We start from the raw sequence: 20,150 nt of genomic DNA, 5'->3' as shown, positions 1-20,150 counted from the left end.
TTTAAAGTTCCAATAAAAGTAAAAAATTTATACACAAATTATTAATACATGACCATAATATTATGCACATTCCATGTACTATATATACGTTCATATATTTTAATTAAATGCATAAATAAATCATTTTTTCTCAAATAAACCAGTTTTTAGGTGTACTAAATTTGTTAACATAAATTTACTGTTTTAAGATTGAGAAATATTGAATATAATAATTTATTAAATGTAATGAAAAACACTTCTACAGTTTTACTTACAGACTCTACACATTACTTTTCAATATTATTGTTCATTATTTCATCTGCATTCCCAAAGCCAAGTTGTTCATCAACATCATAATTTATTCTTTTTATATTTATTGCTTCGATACCGAAATCAAAGCAAAGATTTTGACATAGTACTATCACTGATTAAATGAAAAGAAAATACATGTGAATTGCCACTATTTTCAAAGGTCAACCATCTTATGCATGTGATTTCACAAATCCATTTTTCTTTATTAAAATCAATTTCCTACAATAAAATAGTCAAACCAGATCATAACTCAAAACCAAGACAGATTTTCCAAGCCTACTAAACTCATTTGAATTGTCCCAAACACTAAAAGCATACCAATTCATTAACTCTATGAAAATAAAAAAAAAAGTCAGAGACATGAAGAAGTGAAATTAAATTTGCTCTTTTAGCATACTCTATAAATTAAACCATACACCACACTTGTACCTCACTACACTCTCTCATATCCATCATCCATGGCTTCTCCACCACCACTCCTCCTCCTTCTCCTTCTCCTCATCCTCATCTCCTCCGCCTCCGCAATAACCTACCCGGAAGAAGCCCTTCCCACCAAATCCGGCTACCTAACCGTTAACTCCACCACCGGCTCCGCCATCTTCTACACATACTACGAATCCCAATCCCCTCCCAAAAACACACCAATTTCTCAAACCCCGATCTTGATCTGGCTCCAAGGCGGGCCCGGGTGCTCCTCAATGATCGCAAACTACTTCGAACTGGGCCCATGGCTCGTAAACCAACAAGTAAAGCTCGAGCCGAATCCAAATTCTTGGAACAAACAGTTTGGCCTACTTTTCCTCGATAATCCCATCGGCACCGGTTTCAGTATCGCTGCTACATCTGATGAAATTCCCCGCGACCAAAATTCCGTCGCTAACCACCTTTACGTCGCTATCACAAAATTCATATCCCTCGACAAGTCGTTCAAAACCCGGCCCATCTACATCACCGGCGAGAGCTACGCCGGCAAATATCTGCCGGCGCTGGGCTACTACATCTTGAAAAAAAATGCAATCTTGTCTTACGAAAAGAGGATCAATCTTGCCGGTATAGCCATTGGAAACGGCCTAACCGACCCGGAAATCCAAGTCCAAGACCACGCGATCACAGCCTTCCATTTGGGCCTGATCAACGAAATGCAAAAGGCCCAATTAGAAAAATTACAACTAGAAACCGTCTCTTTCATAAAGAGACGGAAATGGAGCGACGCTTCTGACACAAGAGCGGATGTGCTGGCGACGCTGACAAATATGTCGGGCCTCGCCACACTGTATGATGTCAGGAAACTGGCCCCCTACCCGAATAACGTGGTAGTCAGTTTCCTGAACGACGCGGGTGTGAAGCGGGCCCTACATGTCCCGGGCAACATCACTTTCTCCAAATGTAGCACCGCGGTGGCGGAGGCGATGCACGAGGACATAATGAAGAGTGTTAGGCCGATGGTGGAGTGGCTGGTGAGGAGGACGAGGGTGCTTCTGTATCAGGGGCAGACGGATTTGAGGGACGGGCCGACGTCGACGGCGGCGTGGGTGAGGGAGATGAGGTGGGAGGGGATTGGGGGGTATATGGGGGCGGAGAGGGAGGTGTGGAGGGTGGGTGGGATGCTGGCGGGGTATGTGCAGAGGTGGGAGAGGTTCAGCAATGTGGTGGTGTTGAATGCTGGCCATCTTGTGCCTACTGATCAGCCTTTGAATTCTCAAATTATGATGCAAGATTGGGTTTTGGAGAAGGGCTTGTTTGGTGGTGGTACAAAAGCATGATTGAATGGTATTGTATTGGAAAATTAATTACATTGAGTAGTGGGTGTTGGTAGCTTGAATAATAAGAGATATAGATTGTATGGGATTTTTGTGGTGTTTTACTATCTTGGAATGGATTTGGCTTGCAATTGTTGAATAGATTTGTAACTTTAGTAGTGGCTTAGAGTTTGTTATGACTTATGATCATGACTAAGCTTTGGATGAATGAATATTTTGGTTTGTGTACCATTTTGATGTGGGGATCAAATGGAGTAATATTTAAATATTCACAGCTTGGCATATATCTATAGGGTACGGTACTCCTATTAATAAAATTTAGAGTTACAGATTTTAAAACAACTCAAATTTGTGAACACAAACAACATACTGTCAGAAATGTCGTTGAGATCGCATATGTTATTTTGAGACTCTGATTCTTGTCCCATATGATATTGCTAAAAATTTTGTCATTTTTATTAGTACAAATTTGGACAACAATCTCCTCTGATTTACTCATTTTGACATGATATCATAACTCACTGCTTATGACAAATTTTTACATGCTTTAGCTCCGATCCAAAAAGGACTAAGCTCTAAAGCATATAATAACCTTGCCCTTTACCAGTTTATACAAAAAAATCTTTTGTTTTTAAATTGTCTTGCACAATATAATATTTTCTGAGCAAGTAGATTGATAGATAAAGCTTTCTACATAAAAAATTATCATAAAATTCTAATAATCCTATAGAAAGAGTGGTTAAAAAAGAGTTAGTAGGGGCTCGAGCCCCTCCCAACATGTGTGCCCGCCAATGTCCGCGAGACCTAAAACGAGCCCCTCCCAACATGTGTGCCCACCAATGTCCGCGAGACCTAAAACGAGCTTCCTCTGCAATAATGAATTTGTAAGATGATCATCAAAAACCAAAATTGTGCAATAAATCATAAGAGAAGTAATATCGAGAATGAAAATGAGCTAGGTAAAAATTCTTACACATTAATTGATTGGCTTTGAATCCGGTAATGCAAATCTACTCTCAACATAAGAACTAATACTCATATAACCCGGATAGTCATATATCTCAAGTTTCTTCAACTCTTTAGTAATCCAATCATAAACCACCAAATGACTTAAGTGATCACTCATTTTCCTTTCAAGAAAAAGCAACCTTCCATTCCTCAACCCCAAAGGCCTCTCCACATGATAAAGGTTAGCAACACCATACACTCTTCCCCACTTCCCCTCTCTCCACACCCAAAGCTCGAACGCCTTAGTAGAGCCCGACCTCTCGTACCCAACAGCCCCCAACGACGAGTCATCAAACTTGACAAGGTGAAAGGCACAGTCCGACCCCTCAATGTTTGGTGGCAAGGGGAAGAACGAGAACATCTCGCTAGAAAAATCAAATGACTCAACCACGACACCCGAGTCAAGGCACGCCATCCGGTAGTAACTCCCGTTGACAAATGCTGAGCCCGACTTGGGGCAAATCATGGAATGAGGGCTCTGGATCTCCTTCCATGAATTGCTTCCAAGCGAGTATAACTCGACTTTTGTCGTGTCATCGAGGTAGTGGCCTTCCTCGTCCTCCCAATAATGGAGCATGTAGGTTATGACTTTGTAGTCCTTGGATTTGAGGTCATACCCGAATCCACTGCCGTGGGAGATGGTCCGGGTTATCCCGGGAGGGCAGGGCACGTTGGAAGGGGGGAGGTGTTTCAGCTCTTGAGTTGTTAGGTTGCAAAGAACAATGTTGCCATTGAAATCATCGAAAGATAGCAAACCACCACAGCTATTGAGAGACATTGATTGGTATTTGTGCATGAAGGAAGGGTTGAAAGTTTCATGGTTTCCATACAAGATTTGGGGAGAAAGAACTGTTAGATGATGGTTGTTACCATTGAAACGTTTCACAACTAGCCTTTCCATTCTACAAAGGAATCAGAAATATGTCATTTTCTTCAACTTCAAGCATTAATAGGGTCAATTCATTATAAATCCACCAGCTATAAGTGAAAATTTCGGAATACATGAACGTGTATGTATTCAGAAATCATGGAAAAAAATAGAAATTTATTAAAAAAATAGGAGAATTTACGTCCATTTAACATTTTTTGCCAAGATGAACGTCTACGTAATTTACACAGAAAAACATGGCTAGCTTATAGGGTATCTCCTGCAATCTTCCTCCAACATCAACTTTGGATTCAAGATAGTTTTGATAATCTATTCATTCTAATTAAAAACTTAATTTTATTTCAAAAATCATATCAAAGCGCACAAATTTATGATTGGAAATTTTTATATTGTCATGCAAATCGAAGAATAAAAACAATATCATGGATTGTTAAAAATTTACTAACCTTCAAATGCAGTCTCATACTGAAATCAAACCTCACGGAATGCTTCGATCCTATCTTGTATTTTCCCTCGTTTTGAAGTTGTTTTGATTGATTTTGTTTTTCATTCTCGCAATTTGATATTGTTGCTTAAGAGAGAGCGGTGAGAAGAGAAACGGCTAAGAGAGAGAAGTAATGGTTAACAAATTTAAATTTTATTTATTCTTAAATTTCAATAATAACAACAATAGTACATTATTTTGTGTTTTTTGTCACATCCATATCATGGTAGTTTTAATTTGAGAGACATTTTTAAATACTGATAAATTTCAAGCGAATTAAGAGTTTATACGTATGAAACAACGCTAATAAAACAAACTTAAGAGAAATAGTAATGACTTGTTTTATTAAAGTTGATATGTCGTTTTAAATTTATAAATTACAGACTGCTGATAATAGTAAATTTTATTCCTCACATTCTTTGATTGTTAGAATCAAATGCTGAAATGATTCAAGACAAAAGTATGAACTAAATTAGAGAAAATGTTTAAGTGTGATCTTTAAATATTTGAGACTATACAGGAAGAAAGAACGAATCGCCTGCTATCAATTTCCAGCAGCAGTCAGTCTCTAAATTTTGGTATTCCTTCCCCTCCAATTCTATAAGATTCCTCAACTGCATACCTATTACAGAGGGAGAGAGATTATATACAAATTTATATGAGATGCTGACTACATTCTCTACAAAACTGTGCTCCGTACGACTATAAAGCTGCTAGGATCTTATGGAACCAGTCCGACAGCCGTCTCAGCTTTGACGAGAGCTCCACATTTTTCCCACTATATGACTCCGCATTCGACAGCATAACTTCAAAATCGTGTTTCAACGCATCCAAACTCCTATAGTAATTGTTCTCTAACCTCAACTCAATGACTTCAAGAGACAAGGGGACGGGGAACCTGCTGAGTGATGTCCAATTATAATACATCCAAAGGGAGCACGGGCGACCACAAACATACATGATATAGTAGCACATGGAACATAAAAGTGTATATAGGAAGTGAATACAGATGAGGTAAATAGAGAAAGACATGCCTGTTAATAAATTTAGTCTTTTGAGAAGCTTGCTTTAGCTTGTTAACCCCATAATAATCCTGCAAAGCCACAAAGGGTGTTACAATTATTTGATCCGTTCTTCTAATAAATAAATTCACTTCTTTCACATGGAAAGGAGGATCTCTCTACCTGAGATTTGTATCCGGACTTCTCCAGCTTGCTAAAAGCATTAATGAGCATTTTTCTTATACGCTCGTCAATCTGAGGCTGCTCCATGTCAGTACAGGAATCGTGGAGTTCCCAGGGACTGTGATTATGTACACCAGGTTCACTTCTGTACTTCACAGCATACTTTTCCCATGGACTGTCTGGGAATTCAGGAGATTTGGCCTTGATGCTTACAACTCGACCTTCCCACCAACTCCCATCTTCCTCACCCTCATTCTTCCACCATACTTGACATTTACTTCTAGAGGTCCAATTTCTTGCCATAGATGCATCATACCTACTTTTCTCAACCAGAAAATCCGGAAAACCAGAGATTTCTGGTAGAGTCAGATTAAATGATTGGCCATCTACATCGGAAGTAGGGTCTACAAATTTAAGGGTCATTCTGCAGCAGCTCTCTCCAGAACCAGGAAGCGTTGCATATTCGAGCTTCTCAACCTTACAAAATTCCACAGCTTGTATGTTCCGCCTAATAGTTTCCCAAGGGCCCGGATTCCTCACCTGCATGTGATCTATGTACTCTTGATGGCCCTGGAGGTAGAGTTCGGTGAGATGATTACAGAGCTATTAAGAACCAACAAATATAAATTTATAACAATGTGAGGAATAAAAGAAGTACGCATCTACCTGTCGCAAATACACAACGTCATCCCCTCGTTGAGGGATATACCGAGACCCTTCCTCATGAGCAGACAGCATTAACCAGGAGCTTCTTCCAGTCTGGTTTGATTTCCTTGGAGGACTATTGCCACAAGTATAATTGCTGCTTCTCTTGGCTCTTGTGGATCTTAATCTAGTGGAGTTTCTGGGTAATGATTTCCAGTCTCCCGAAGAGTTATCTTCGCCTCTGCTTGGAGAAGCCTTGGCAACATCATTCGATGTATCTTCAGAATTATCATGGGGTTCCATAAATGTGAAGTTGCCTACTGATGAGGCTAGATCACGAGCAGTTGATCTCACCCGGATAGACCTGGCCTTACGAATACATTCTCGAGGAACCTCAATCTCATCAAGGTTTCCAGTATTCGACGTGCTTGGTCCCATACTACCAGAGTCCCCTTCTGGATTACTCCGACCTCTTGAAGGCTTTAGCCTTCTATAAACGGCTGTAAACATCCTTTTAGGTGAATCCAATTTTGGTGAGCCTTCGAACTCAGACTTGGATGAAGATCCATTTATAGGACCATCTGATCCTAGTCCTCCATATTGATCTTTGTTTTCAGAGTAAGGCATGTCTATTTTGTCTTCGCCAGAAACTGGTACATCCAAATTATTTTCTGCATCCTTGCTTTCACATGGCATGGCAGTATCTCCTGCAATTGCTTTTCTGGGATCATTATTAATATCTATTGAAAGACTGCTAGGCTTATTATCAACAATATCTCTTGAAAGACTACTAGACTTAATTCGCAACTTTGTTGGGATTTGAACACCATTTTCCTTCAATTTGAGTCCATTCTCAGTCTCAGTCTCAGTCTCATTTATGTAGGCGACAGAAGGAATCGTTGAGCCATTGCAAACCTCATGGCACTGACTTGAGGAAGCACCACCATCGTTCACCTCATGCAATGCCAAGGGTCCCACGACATTTTCTGCTCTCTCTGAACTTCCAGGTGCACTAACCTCGCAAGTTATCTCTGTCTTATCTTCTAAACTTCCTTCATGACCTTGGATCCCAAAAGTTGGGTGCTCTGAACTATTGTCCTCTGGAAATGTTGAAAGGTCATTTGCAGTATTTTCTGTGTGAATTTCGTGATGACGAAGTGGACCAGATCTCGAAAATAAACCTGATGCTGAAGATTCTCCAATCTTCAACCTCTTAGAGGTGCGAGATCTGGCTCCTACCCAAGTAATTGAACCATCTTCGCATCCTCTAAGAAGATCCATATGGCTTCTCTTCCCTTTATGACCATCAACACCAACATAGTGACAGTCCTCTTCAGAATATTTATTTGTGTTGACTTCCTGAAAATTTCTCGATGATGAGCTTGCTACAGCGTATTGCCCATTCAACCCGATGTTGTGTTGGGAAGCAAATTTAGTTGAGTCGCGGTTTGGTAATTTCAGGATCAACTTCTTCCTGTTTCCAGGCAAATGAGATTCAGGATGAGTTTGCTCTGTGCTCACTGCATGGTTCAATGATATTTCTTTCCCCTTAAGATTTTCATACCGCTCATTTGGCAAGGATGCATCTGATTCTTCACTTTCAAAGCTTGAGTCCTGCAGTGCAGATTCACTTTCAGATGAATTGTGATCAGAGCCATTTATATCTCCATCTGTAGATGCCCCTGTTATTCGAGAGAACAAATGAAGTGCGTTTCTAGCAGCTGCTCTCTGAGGCCTTGACTTTGATGAGGACTTCTTACGTTTAGTTTTTTTTCCATTCCGTGATTTCCTAGTGCGGTTGTTCCTAATTGAACTATCATCACTCTGGTCCAAATTTCTCCGCTTCACACGCCTCCCGGAAGATGTCATAATCTCCACCTGAAAAGAATAACAAACAAAACAATTAAAAACCAAAGTGGCCACCCAAGCTCACAAACTCACATTCAGCATTTTACTTTCACAGCAAATACGTCACTTCACCCATCCTAAAGCAATAAGATTTGAAAAATAACTCAGAAGTCCTGGTCTGCATTTAGCAGAGAGATCACCTTTACCTTCTGCTTCTTTCTCTTGGATCTACGATGGTCATCTCGGAGCAAGTCCTCAACCTCACTGTTCTCGGAGCTGCTTTCTAACTCATCAGAATCCAAATTTAAACTTGCTTGCTCCCATCCAGATGAGTCGTCCTCTGCCATATTATATTCTGAATCATTATCATCACTACGAATCTCAACTGGTGGTTCCCAATCCATTGCATCAACAAACTCAGGTAGTGGAACTATTAATGTCTCCAAGTCTGCAATGGGAAGCATTTGGAAATCTGGGTCCAGAGCGAAATCTGGCCCAACAGCAAATCTTAAAGATGATGGGCGCCACTCAATTCCAAGAGCACCAAGCCGTCGTTGTTGGTAAGTACTCTGATAAGGTTCCGGATATGGTATCATACCTTATGCAGCCAAATAGAAAGAAACACGGTGAAAAGCACTACAACAATAAAATACTCATAAGTATATTATAACAAAAATGTACTATCAGAGAGGTCAGTTTACCAGAATCACACAGGAGATCTTGCATATTTCTCCGATAAGGAGCGAGCTGTGTTTCCTGTATTAATAAAGCAAGCATCACTCAATTAGCAATATAACAGTCACATATGATACATGTATTTGCGATATGAATAATGCCCACATTTAACGTCCATCAACAAAAAAAAGTTGCATGTTTTAAGGATTGCGAAAATGAGTAGAGGTTCCCTGGTAACTAAGGCAGAGTCAAGATTGAAGTGGAAAAACAATAAAAAAATATATTGAAGATAATAAGATTCCAGAAGATTGCATAGTAGAAGTTGCAGACACCAACCTGGTCAAGAACATTTCCATGTGTGTCATGAATAAGAGGCCTATAATCCCCTAGAAAGAACTATTTATGAAGAATACAGTCAGTAACTGAATCAGTTGAGGATACACAAAAAAATGTAAAATATATACAGTACCTGATCATATTTAGCATCTCTCTGTGATTCACCTTGACCAGTGCTCAAAATATATAATTGGCCAACATCATCAGACAGAATTATAGATGTCCCATCTCTGGATGACCAAAGAAAATCACATTCCAATCAGCATTTAGTAACACAGAGATGGCTGCAGGTTGTTTCATGTTTGTCACAAAACTCTAGATTCGTTGAACATAATGACAAAGCCAAAAAACATCTTCTCCAATTAATGAATTTCTAAATAAAAAAATATTTGACAACTTAACCTTGTTCAAACACACTATAGAAGTAGTAACCGGAATAAAACAAAAAGAAATAGACCAGAAACTTCTGAAGCCATCATAGCGGGCATTAAGGTATTGCAATGGGCATATGCATGTTACTTGCACAAAAGTATCTTACTTAATTTCACTCATCGTCGATGCTCTTTTTAACGATGGATCAGAACTCAGAATACACACAAAATGAATAAAAAACAAGATTTAAGTTTCTTCTAGGAATATTAACTCACGATGAAAACTTTCCATCAACTAGCTTGAATGGGCCAATTTCATATGTGCGAATTGGTGTACCTTCCCATATCTGCAGATATAAGGCAATAATAACATGAGCTGAGGTGTGAGTAGTTGGTAAAAGGAGCTTTGTGAGAAAAGATTACAAGAATATATATATATATATATATATATATATATATATATATATATATATATATATATATATATATATATATATATTTCAAACTCACATCCCATAATATTGTTTTCCCATCATATCCTGCACTCATTGCTATTCGAGGATTGAATGGGTGCACATCCAGTACATAAGTCTAAAATGAGGAACAAGATTCACATAAGATAACCATAAAATGCCCAATAGTACAGTACAATGACAATAAAAGTCAATATAGAACGAAAAGGATGTAAACAGAACACAATACGACATGAGCAACTCAGAAGCCTGCTGCAGTCAAAATACAACAACATAAGCATAAATATTATTGTTGTGGGAAGAATTAACAGCATAACTTACAGAATCAGTATGGCCAGTCAGTGAATGCACTAAGCTACCATCAACAGCATTCCATACACATATCCTGCAATCTGCATAAAAATGAAAATCCTGCATAAGCGACAATCGAACGTTGAGTATCTAGAGTGAAGCAGTACATCAACCCAGACTTCTTTAAGGATGAAATCTACTGCTTAAGAGCCAACTAAGACACCCCCAGAACAAATAAAATGAAGAAAGATGGAAAACGTCCTCTCTTAGGAATCCAGTCTAACATATATTCAAGAACAATTAGCTTAAACAACTTGAACAGTGACAGTGAGCAATGAGGATACATGAAGTCTTAAGCCAAGAACGAGTGAACATAATTATGTGAATTAATACATAGCTTCATGAATGTCTTGAAGCCATTTCATTGAGTTTGTGATGAAATCTATCAAATAAGAATTCATAACAAAATTAATAGCACCAGATACTTGTATTTTCTGATTCCACAATACAAAGTAAACCACATTACTAACATACCCATGATAGCTGCGAGAACAAAACGATTATCTAAACTCCATGCAATCATATTGACACCCCGAGGGGTAGGAAGAACTCTCTGACGTGGACCTCCTCGGGGCGCTTGAGGGGAAATTTGAGGTGGAGGAACTTTAAGGTGATATGCTCTAATCCACCTTCCAGCTTTTCCCTAAGAACGAGGTGCAATATGTCAAGTGGGTAAATAAATAACCATAACGAACTAAAGTTGAACAACACCAAGATGATACAGTTTAAATGGCTAGAAACTCACATGTGATCTCCGTGATCTTGGCATCCAAATGATTGCACTGCCATCACGAGAGCAAGTAACTATATTATCATGATTGAACCTGCAAATTGAGCAAAAGGAAAATCCTTTAGATATAAGAGAGCACTTTTCAATAAAAATGCAGTATAAAATTGGGAGACAATAACCATGTATTTTTAAATTTTGGTAATGCATCTTCCTTTGAGGTATCTGATGAGGAAAAACGAGCAGCCACTGCACAACCACTGCATTTCAGAGGGAAAAAAATCACTAAATAAAACTTGATAAATAATCCACACAAGAAAAGTTATCAACTCAAACAAACCTGAACTGTACATAATTTACATCATTCTCATGACCAGATAAGACATCTATCTCATGGTTGGGTTGCTCGGAATCATCAGTGCTGGGTTTACAGGCATTCCACACCTGAAAAGATCAGCCACCCGTAAGGCAACAGCAGATGTTTCAAGAATATTCATGTCAAGTATATTGAGCTCAATCATATTGGCCAAAGTGGTTTTCAATGGTAAGGCCAAAAACAATTTATTTATATACCCTTGCAAGAGTGTCTGAGCTGCCGGTCACAAAAACGGTTCCGCTAGCATTAAATGCACAACAGAAAATCTGGTGGGTCTGTTGAGTGATGCTGGATGTAGGAACATTGTTTCTCCCTACAGCACTCAAATTATTCCACAAATGTAATACACAGAATCTTCTCATAAAAAATAAATTCATATAAACATCAACAAACCAGCTAAAGGCTCAGGAGGCTTTGGTGAATATGTACGTGGTGCGGTATTGGAATATCTAGCATCCCAAATTCGACAAGTTCCATCATCAGAGGACCTGTCACAGAAATAAAATAATGATCAAGGTCAGTGTAATGTAAAAGGTGGGATAAAGCAATTTACTATAGAAGACTAATAAAAGGCAAAACAATCAAGATCATTAAATATGAACTTACGACAAAAGCTGATAGAAAGCGCCTGGTCTAGGACTGAAGGCAATAGCGGTGACAGCTCCTGTATGACCTCGTAATACAGAGATCGGTAACCCATCGGGCAGGCGCCACTGAAATTATGGAAAAGGTCAATGATACAGCCAGTATTGAGAAACAATAAGCGTAAAGAAAATAGCTAAAATAAAAATCTTACAACTCGAATTATGCAGTCGTTGGAAGCAGAAGCAATCAGAGTATTGTTCACATTCACAGCCAGGTCAGTTATGTCACCCTTGAAAGAAAGTTATAAATATCAATCCAATAAAAGCAAGAAGAAGAAGAGAGAGAGAGAGAGAGAGAGAGAGAGAGAATGGGACAAAAGGGTAAGAATTTAAGACTCACTTCATGCCCTCGACAGCTGGCCAAGCAATATGCAGTTTCCATTGACCAAATTTTAACAAGACGATCATCGGAACCAGTAATCACATATCTCCCAGATCGATCAAAAATGGCTGCACGCAAGAATATCTTTGAGATTGGTACTCTATATCACTGATCGCTATTTTATTGCACGTTTATGTATAATGAAACTTAAAATGTTTATGTGTACAAACAGAGAAATGAATAGATCTGATGAAAAATCTGATAGAAGTAAGAAAACTGCATAACAATAAAATGCAAAATGAAATCACTTAAAGATGACTGACCACAATAAACAGCATTACGATGTCCTCTCACACTTTTAAGATTTTGCATCTTCTGAACCATAGTGGACGGTTTTGCAATAGCATAGCAAGCAGCACGTACAGATGGCGCACGATGATGCCTAGTAAAACCACCACCAATTTCCCTTAAACTTAATCCATGTACTTGACCAGTCAATTTGTGAGGCCAGCGCATGTAGCTTGGGGGATGCCTACTTTTGTTTTCCCTCCCATTGTGATCACCTTGAGAAAGGAAAAGCAAAACCAAATGACCTAACTGTCACAAGAAAATACAGGTGTGGACAATCCTTACTACATTTACTCCTAAGAACATGCTGTAAAACACACAAGGAAAGAAATACTGTTCTCTAACAAAATTCAGTTGAATAGATGGAAATCATTGATCAGTACTGATTTTTTTTGAAACAAAACCTTGATGTTAAAGTAGCATACCCAAAGGAAAGAGAACTTGAAAACTGATGCATTAAAATTGTAAAAGAAGCATACACTACAAGCTATATATACGTACTGGCCAAAAGTGAAAAAGATCCAGTTCCTAGAAGTGTAGGAACACTAGCTGCATTCACTATATTTTCACCAATGACATCTTGTGTATGAGCAACTGCACCAAGGAGTAACTGTTTCAGAAGCTTTACCAGGTGATCTTTTTCAACATGAGGATGCCTACAAATTAGTTCAATCACACTTGTAAAACGACTCAAACCATAGTAACCCCAAGCAGGGAAAAAATATGAAAAGCTTTAAGAGCAGTAATTACCTTTCCACCAACTTATTATAACTTAGGGGAAATGATATGCCATCATCATTTTCATTTCCACTGGGCAGGCCACTACGTGAATACCATGAATGATATCTTCTAGGTAAAAGTTGGTGCTCCAACAGTTCATTCCAGAACTGCCCATAAGTCCTGTGGCATGGTCCAGCTGAGAGGAAATGCATGATAAGAAAATATACCTCTCTGAGGTCAATATCCACATCAGCTTCAGTGGGTCTTCTCTGCAAATCTGCCTCATTGGCTTTTCCAACCACCTTGTTAGAGAAACTCAAGGATTTAATATTGATAGGAGTTGCATTACCACTGGGGATATATTTCCTGAGAGCCATATGTCCTGAGAAGGTTATATGGTTATGCTCAGCGTTCTTAAAATAGCTAAAACAGTCAGGAAAGTATCAACCGTGCACCACACAATGGTAATCTACTTACTCCAAACAGCATAATGAAAGAAAATATCAAAGGGCGATAATCATAGTAAGGTAATATGGGGCAGGGAAAAAAGGATCAGGACCACTGCGTTCTTAACTACACAACATAAGTGTACATAATTTAAAAGACAAAATCTAATATTCAACAGTGATATAGGAGTAAAAGGCACAATATATATTGACCTCAAATCTATCACTCAATTAGTTGGAGAGGTACCAAAGCATAGAGGATCTGCACCAGACAGTTATTTCACCTCATTGTTATTACGTACTAACAAGAAAAGAGAAAATGGACTAGCTAGCACTGTCTCTGACAATTATAACTTAACTACTTAGATAGAGATTTCCTTATAGCTGTACTGATTCAGTCTATTACCTCACCACTGACTTATTATCTTACATTATTTCAAGTTCCAAAAAGTTTGTACAATCATAACCATTAATCTCTTGGGATCTTTGGAAATGCTATATCACTGAACAGAAGGATGACTGCAACGTCTTTAGCATCAGTGAAATGTGCATCCACTAGTAGTTAGTGCAAGTTCTTATAAATGCAACACATGTAGTTACCAGTGTTCTGTCAATCAGTTTAGCTTTTTTTTTTGCGTTCACGCCTCTTTTTGGAGAAGATATCAATATAAACCTATTGGGCCAAAAACTACTCATGTATGATAAGATTATTGGCCACAATCTAATAGTACTACATCTCACATCTCTACAACTACACAACCAACAGCTAGTAAGTAAACCAATCAAACCCGGGCCATATTACGTCAATTAATCACTGACCCTGGACCATGCTTTTGCTAGAAGCTCTCACAAAAGAATAGCATACATGGCCAATTCGGGTATATTAAGCAAAATAAACTTAACATGGGAGCATCCACAAGCATAAGAATGATAACAAACTACTACACTAGATACTTATGCCCAACAAAAACTTAAATTCCACACAATTACATGATCGAGATTGCTCAAATATAAATAAATCAAAAACATAAAACTGAAATTAACAAATAACCTAACAAAACGTAATTGTACCTGTCAAGTTCTTTAATCACTCTATAATTCCAAAACCCAGAGCAAACATCTCCCATGCGGATCACACTGTAGCATTGAGAAACAAAACCCTAAAATGTTTAGCTCTCCATGCTCCAGAATCACACAGAAAAACAAAACACGCAAACATAACACAAAAAACATCACTCAATTTATAATCCATTCTGCTCATGTAAAAAACGCCCCCGCCGAATTCTGGACACTAAGAACGTTAAATACTGAAGTTCCCCTCTTTTCTAGGGTTCGTTTGATCAAATATTCACCCGTGACGCAGTGCCAAGGCAGATGGAACAATGGAGCTTGCAACTTGAAACAAAAATAAGAATGGGGATCGAATGTGGCACGAATTCAGGCAATAAAATACAATTTCGACATCGTATTTTATACCAGAATCAAAAGGGGTTCAGGAAAAGAGGAGAAACACATAAAATTGAGGTCGGTTTATAAGATTAATTGTTAGATATTGGTGGGAGCTCTGAGTTTTTGCATAAACACTGTGTAGTTTGCTTTTGTGGGGAAGAGAGTTTGGAGAGAATTGTAGAGAGAGAGAGAGAGATAAAGTCATAAAACGAAGCGTTTGCGTATATATATATCTAGACGCCCACTCTTCGAATCGAGAAACCTTGAGTGAAGCTGTGATATTTACAACTTAGTCCTCCTACTTTCGTATACTATATTTAACTCCCTAAACTTTTGACCTTAACTGAAATTATTCCCTCTCTGATTAATACTAGTATTATTTTTCTATTTTAGATTTTAATTATTCACATAAATTAATCATATTTTACTTTTACTAAGTTTTTATCTGTAATAAAATAAATCACATTTTCCATTATAATATTTCATTCTTTAAGCTTATCAGTTATACATATTCTTTTAAACATATCAATTCCATCCTTCACTTATTAGGTTACACCAATTATTAATTCCATGACCATTAGCTTATATCAATATCAATTATTCAATTCCATCGGAATAATAATTTATTTAAAAACAAATATAAAAAAGCTAATGGTATTTATGCAAGATATTATTATTCTTCACGTATACAAAAAATTGAGGTGAAATAATAAATCATCATTGATGTCTCATGTCAAAGAAAATCTATAACGATAAAATGAAAACTTTCCGTCATCGAGATAATGAGATGTACTTTCTCGTTAGTCGATCATATCTTATTAGGCTTGTTTCAATCAAGACGTTATCTTCGTATATTAGGATAAAAAATTTATTCTCTTTTTTCATTTTGATTTTCATTCACAACAATGGCATCTAAAATTCCGTGATATATAAAAAATGACTATCTTGACTAATTGATGTGATAGACTAAATGTTAGGCATGCCCAATCATTATTAACTGATAACTCATTATTAACATTAAATAACTGATAATTATTATTTTACTGTTATTATTCTTCTTAATAATTTCAACTATTTTAGTTTTATTTTCATAGACTAATAAAATAGTAGTACTTATAAAATATCAAAATACGTGAGAATCGTTCAATTAAGAAAAAATATCTAGGAAAAAAATAGGATTGGGAAAATAAAGATCTTGAATAGTTATAAATTTTATTTTTTCTCAAGATTCTTATTACTTTCCTTGTTAAATAGTAGAACGACACATAAATATAAAATTTTACAAAATAAAAATCAGATCACTCTCCAAAGCTGCCAAACAAAGACGTTCATAAAGAATTGTACCATAGATAAATGTAGTTAGAGAAAATCAGGTAATTGAATGCGTATATATACGTATTCCGTACATATTAGAATTAACAAATGCTACTAATTCCGTACATATTATAATTAAAATCAACTTTAATAATTAAAGAATTACTAATTCCGCTCATTACATTATGGCACGGCCTATTTGCCAACTGGATTAGACCCGGCCCATTTATCAACTAATTCCGACCCGGCCCGCATTAGTCAACGATTCACGAATCACGATCACAGCCCTATTTAATCTCCGAATTCAGCTGAGTATTTCAGATAAATAAATTGATAGTAGTAATTCCGAAATCCCCAAACAAGGCCTTACGAGATGGCATCGCCGGTGATAACGCCGGAGGACGTGCTGGAGACGCTTATGAACGATGGGACCATCGACGCGATCCGTTTGAAGATAATCAACCAGCTAAAAGCCAATGTAAGATTTTGGCATGTTTGTTCTTTGATTTTTGTGATTTAAGGCATGAGGTTTTGTAATTGACGCTTCTACTATTAGTTTATTCGTGCATTGACGAACTCCGTGACTGCTAAATTGGTAATTGTTTTGGATTTTTATTTCTTTGGGTGATCTTTCGTTCGCGTTTCTAAGAATTTTTAGGGAAGCTCTATCCATGAGCAGTTAGTATTTTTCAGTGAACCTCTTTTCAAAGTTTTGGTATTTGTGAAGTGTTATTGGGAATTGCGTGAGCTCACATCTCGACTAATGAATTTTTTTATTGCTGAATGGAGATATTTTCCCTCATTTATGTTTTGGGAGTTGAGATGGAACTAGTGATGCATGGTTGTCAGTGTTATGGAAAATACTGTATACAAAGGTGGTTTACATTTTGGTGGTAAAATGTGTGGATACTTGTGTTTTCGAATTGCTTTTAGTATAGTGCTGGAGTAGAGTGCATACAATACTTCTTCTTCCATCACGGCATGTTCCCTTGAGAAGTGACGATGGGCAACTCTTCTTATGATGTTGATGGCTGAACCCCCAACTGCTCTCATAAGCTAGCTCCGAGATTTGCACCCAACCTTATATCTAGAGACTCATTTATCCATCCTTGATGTGGGATGCAAGAATTAACAGGCATCACATCCAGGCATATCATATATCGTAATTGGTGATATGCGTATTCTGTGAATAATGTCTATAATATCATGGGGTTTACTGGGAGTTTATATGATTGTTAGGGAGCTTATGTTATGATAAATGAGATGTATCTTAAGAAGCTTGTAATGTAAATTTAAGCTTGAATGAACTGTTTTTTGGCCGACTTATGTGCATCTAGTTGTTCATCCCAAGAATTTGTACGTGTTGCTTGGATGCATGTAACATATGGAGGATGACTGATATGCATGATTTTCTTTATCTCCTGCTTTTGTTCCCTTTCCTGTTTGCACTTATGCTAGAGAATGAGGAGCTCCTGTGCCTTGTCAGTCATTCCACAAAAGACTCTTATTTTTCATTTTTTTATGTGTCCTTCCTTTTGTGTCTTAAGTTGAAGAAATTAATGCATCTCTATCTCAACAATTCATTAAGACTCCTGAAAAAGCTTCAACAGAGATATAACAACCCCCCTTCCCAATTCTTAGGAAGTTAATTTATCTTTATCCAACAAGAATATTTCCTCAGTTGTCTGACTCTAAAGTGGTATGAGCTTGTGACATGGTGGTTGTCAACATACTTAATGAACTGCTCAGATATCATTTGCATGTGGCGTGACCTCCATTTTATAAGTGATATCTACTTATTAATCTTCTTGTTTCAGTTCTCATGGATGTTTGGATGGTTTGTTTCTTTATTTCATGGACATGGAGATTGTTTGATTATTAACTTTATTATGAATCGGCAATCCATAAAATAAAAAAGTCATTGTCTTGGATTTCTTGCAGGAGGAGCTAAAGAGCAACACAATAAAAATGGTGGAGCAGAGTAAGGTTCTCAATACTGCTGGTGCTGAAAAACAGACAAAGCGAGAATTGTTTGATTCACTACGACAAGAGCTTGAGTAAGTTACTAGTACCCATCATTAATTTTTTGCATATGTAATTATTCCTGGAGTGCTTTTAACTTTTAAGCCATAATAAATTTTGTTGTGAGCTTGCTATTTTTAGTGTCCATAGTGGGTTGATTTACGATAATTGTTGATTTAGAGCAATCAGTCTAAGGCAAATGAAATTTAAATTGCTTGTTTAAGAACAACTATCTTTTGTTGTCTAAATCCTCCTATTCATTGGGTTTTAATCTCTAGAAGGCTTGCATGTAGCTAGCTACTTCCTGCCATTCAAAACATTGAAGTTTAGCATTGTCAATGGATTTTCAGCTTGCACTATCCAGATTCAGCATGATGCTTTATTATGACAAAGCATATGCAAACTGGTATGTCCAGTAGTTTGTTTCTTGGAAACCAGAACACATAGTTTGTTTCTTCGGAACCAGAACATAATATGTAAGAGTTAATGTGGTTGGAAACTATATGCAGGGCTCCTGTACTTGAGAAGGCTTCTAGATCAGTTTGGGACTTGATCTTAGATCAAAATGGCTTGGGGAAGGAGATTAATGACACTGTTGAGAGAGTCTTCTGTCAACTGAGCGGTTGTGAACCTCCATTGTTTCCTATGTCTAGCTCTGAAGCGCAGCCAACGAAAGACAAAGAGGTTAGTCCTTCTTCATCATCCAAGAAAAGAAGTTTTAATGACATCAGCACAGAAGAAGCAAATGGCAGTGCACAAGAGTTGGGCAATGGCTCAGCCGTTCCTGAGAATGTTACAAATACAAAAGGACCATCACCTAGTTCCAAATAATAGAAATGACTTCACGACATGGATCTGGCTTAAGTTTGTGTTGTCGAGAGCCCGAATCAGAATTGGTTCCTCCAATTCTAATGCCATGTTTTGGCATTGGAGATTGGACCATTGGACTTGCTTCCATGATCTCTGTGGAAAGAAACACGTAGAGTAAGTACTGTCGATATGGGTCCTCCTTGATAGATTATCCTTACAATATTTGGATCTTCTTTGGATGTTGTGTTATGTAGACATTGAATCTTGTATTAGTGATCCCAATATTTTGTCAATCTTTGTTTGCCATCTAGTTAGTAAATGACTTGTAACATTGGATAGTCCAAGAAAATCCTAAAGAAAAGTTTTGAATCCAGGAGTCAAACATGCTATTATTACATCCTAGCCGATTTCCTTATTTTAAGGTTGTATATGTCCAGCTGTATGTACTTGACTGGCTGGTTCAAAAATCTTCAATCATGATAAACAGAGGGAATAAAAAGTGTAAGCCCACCACTGTGAAAGGCTTTATTTGTTTATTTATACTTGATTTTAAAAAAATTAAATTAGTGCACCATGGTTGTGAAGCTTTTCACAAAAGTTATTGAGATCGGTCACTTTACAATTTTCATCTTTGTTTACTCTCTAATATAATCATTG

General features: G+C 37.5%; 4 protein-coding genes across 8 annotated transcripts; 2 read left to right on the top strand and 2 right to left on the bottom strand.

Annotated features, from left to right (window-relative positions):
* Positions 1-695: 695 nt before the first annotated feature.
* LOC121798577 (serine carboxypeptidase-like 50) lies at positions 696-2,319 on the top strand. Its single transcript, XM_042197652.1, has one exon. The coding sequence runs from the start codon at positions 750-752 to the stop codon at positions 2,052-2,054; it is 1,305 nt and encodes a 434-aa protein (XP_042053586.1). The 5' UTR covers positions 696-749; the 3' UTR covers positions 2,055-2,319.
* A 708-nt stretch (positions 2,320-3,027) lies between these two features.
* On the bottom strand, positions 3,028-3,960 carry LOC121801094 (F-box protein CPR1-like). The gene has a single exon (XM_042200553.1). It carries the CDS (start codon positions 3,958-3,960, stop codon positions 3,028-3,030), a length of 933 nt encoding a protein of 310 aa, XP_042056487.1.
* Positions 3,961-4,880: 920 nt separating this feature from the next.
* Positions 4,881-15,529, bottom strand: LOC121799800 (bromodomain and WD repeat-containing protein 1-like). 5 transcript variants are annotated; one of them, XM_042199282.1, is made up of 25 exons: positions 14,970-15,529; positions 13,483-13,834; positions 13,234-13,388; positions 12,708-12,947; positions 12,403-12,512; positions 12,215-12,292; positions 12,025-12,131; positions 11,812-11,906; positions 11,616-11,731; positions 11,383-11,486; positions 11,225-11,302; positions 11,061-11,139; positions 10,790-10,958; positions 10,286-10,356; positions 10,002-10,082; positions 9,768-9,838; positions 9,254-9,350; positions 9,121-9,180; positions 8,811-8,865; positions 8,316-8,707; positions 7,826-8,139; positions 6,283-7,735; positions 5,617-6,186; positions 5,467-5,525; positions 4,881-5,330 (listed from the first exon to the last, which is right to left on the bottom strand). In XM_042199282.1, exons 2-25 carry the CDS (start codon positions 13,827-13,829, stop codon positions 5,135-5,137), a joined length of 5,097 nt encoding a protein of 1,698 aa, XP_042055216.1. In that variant the 5' UTR covers positions 13,830-13,834; positions 14,970-15,529; the 3' UTR covers positions 4,881-5,134. The 5 variants fall into 5 exon arrangements, with proteins under 5 accessions (XP_042055216.1, XP_042055215.1, XP_042055214.1 ...); XM_042199281.1 differs by having other exon boundaries at positions 6,283-8,139; positions 14,970-15,035; positions 15,135-15,529; XM_042199280.1 differs by having other exon boundaries at positions 6,283-8,139; positions 14,970-15,035; positions 15,139-15,529.
* Positions 15,530-17,003: 1,474 nt separating this feature from the next.
* Positions 17,004-19,862, top strand: LOC121797628. Its single transcript, XM_042196266.1, has 3 exons — positions 17,004-17,139; positions 18,603-18,718; positions 19,193-19,862. Exons 1-3 carry the CDS (start codon positions 17,035-17,037, stop codon positions 19,512-19,514), a joined length of 543 nt encoding a protein of 180 aa, XP_042052200.1. The 5' UTR covers positions 17,004-17,034; the 3' UTR covers positions 19,515-19,862.
* Positions 19,863-20,150: the final 288 nt, after the last annotated feature.

This window comes from Salvia splendens, chromosome 4, assembly GCF_004379255.2.
Source record: "Salvia splendens isolate huo1 chromosome 4, SspV2, whole genome shotgun sequence".
Taxonomy (NCBI): Eukaryota; Viridiplantae; Streptophyta; class Magnoliopsida; order Lamiales; family Lamiaceae; genus Salvia; species Salvia splendens.
The sequence above is the reverse complement of the archived record's forward strand: the minus strand, read 5'-3'. Positions and strand labels throughout refer to the sequence as shown.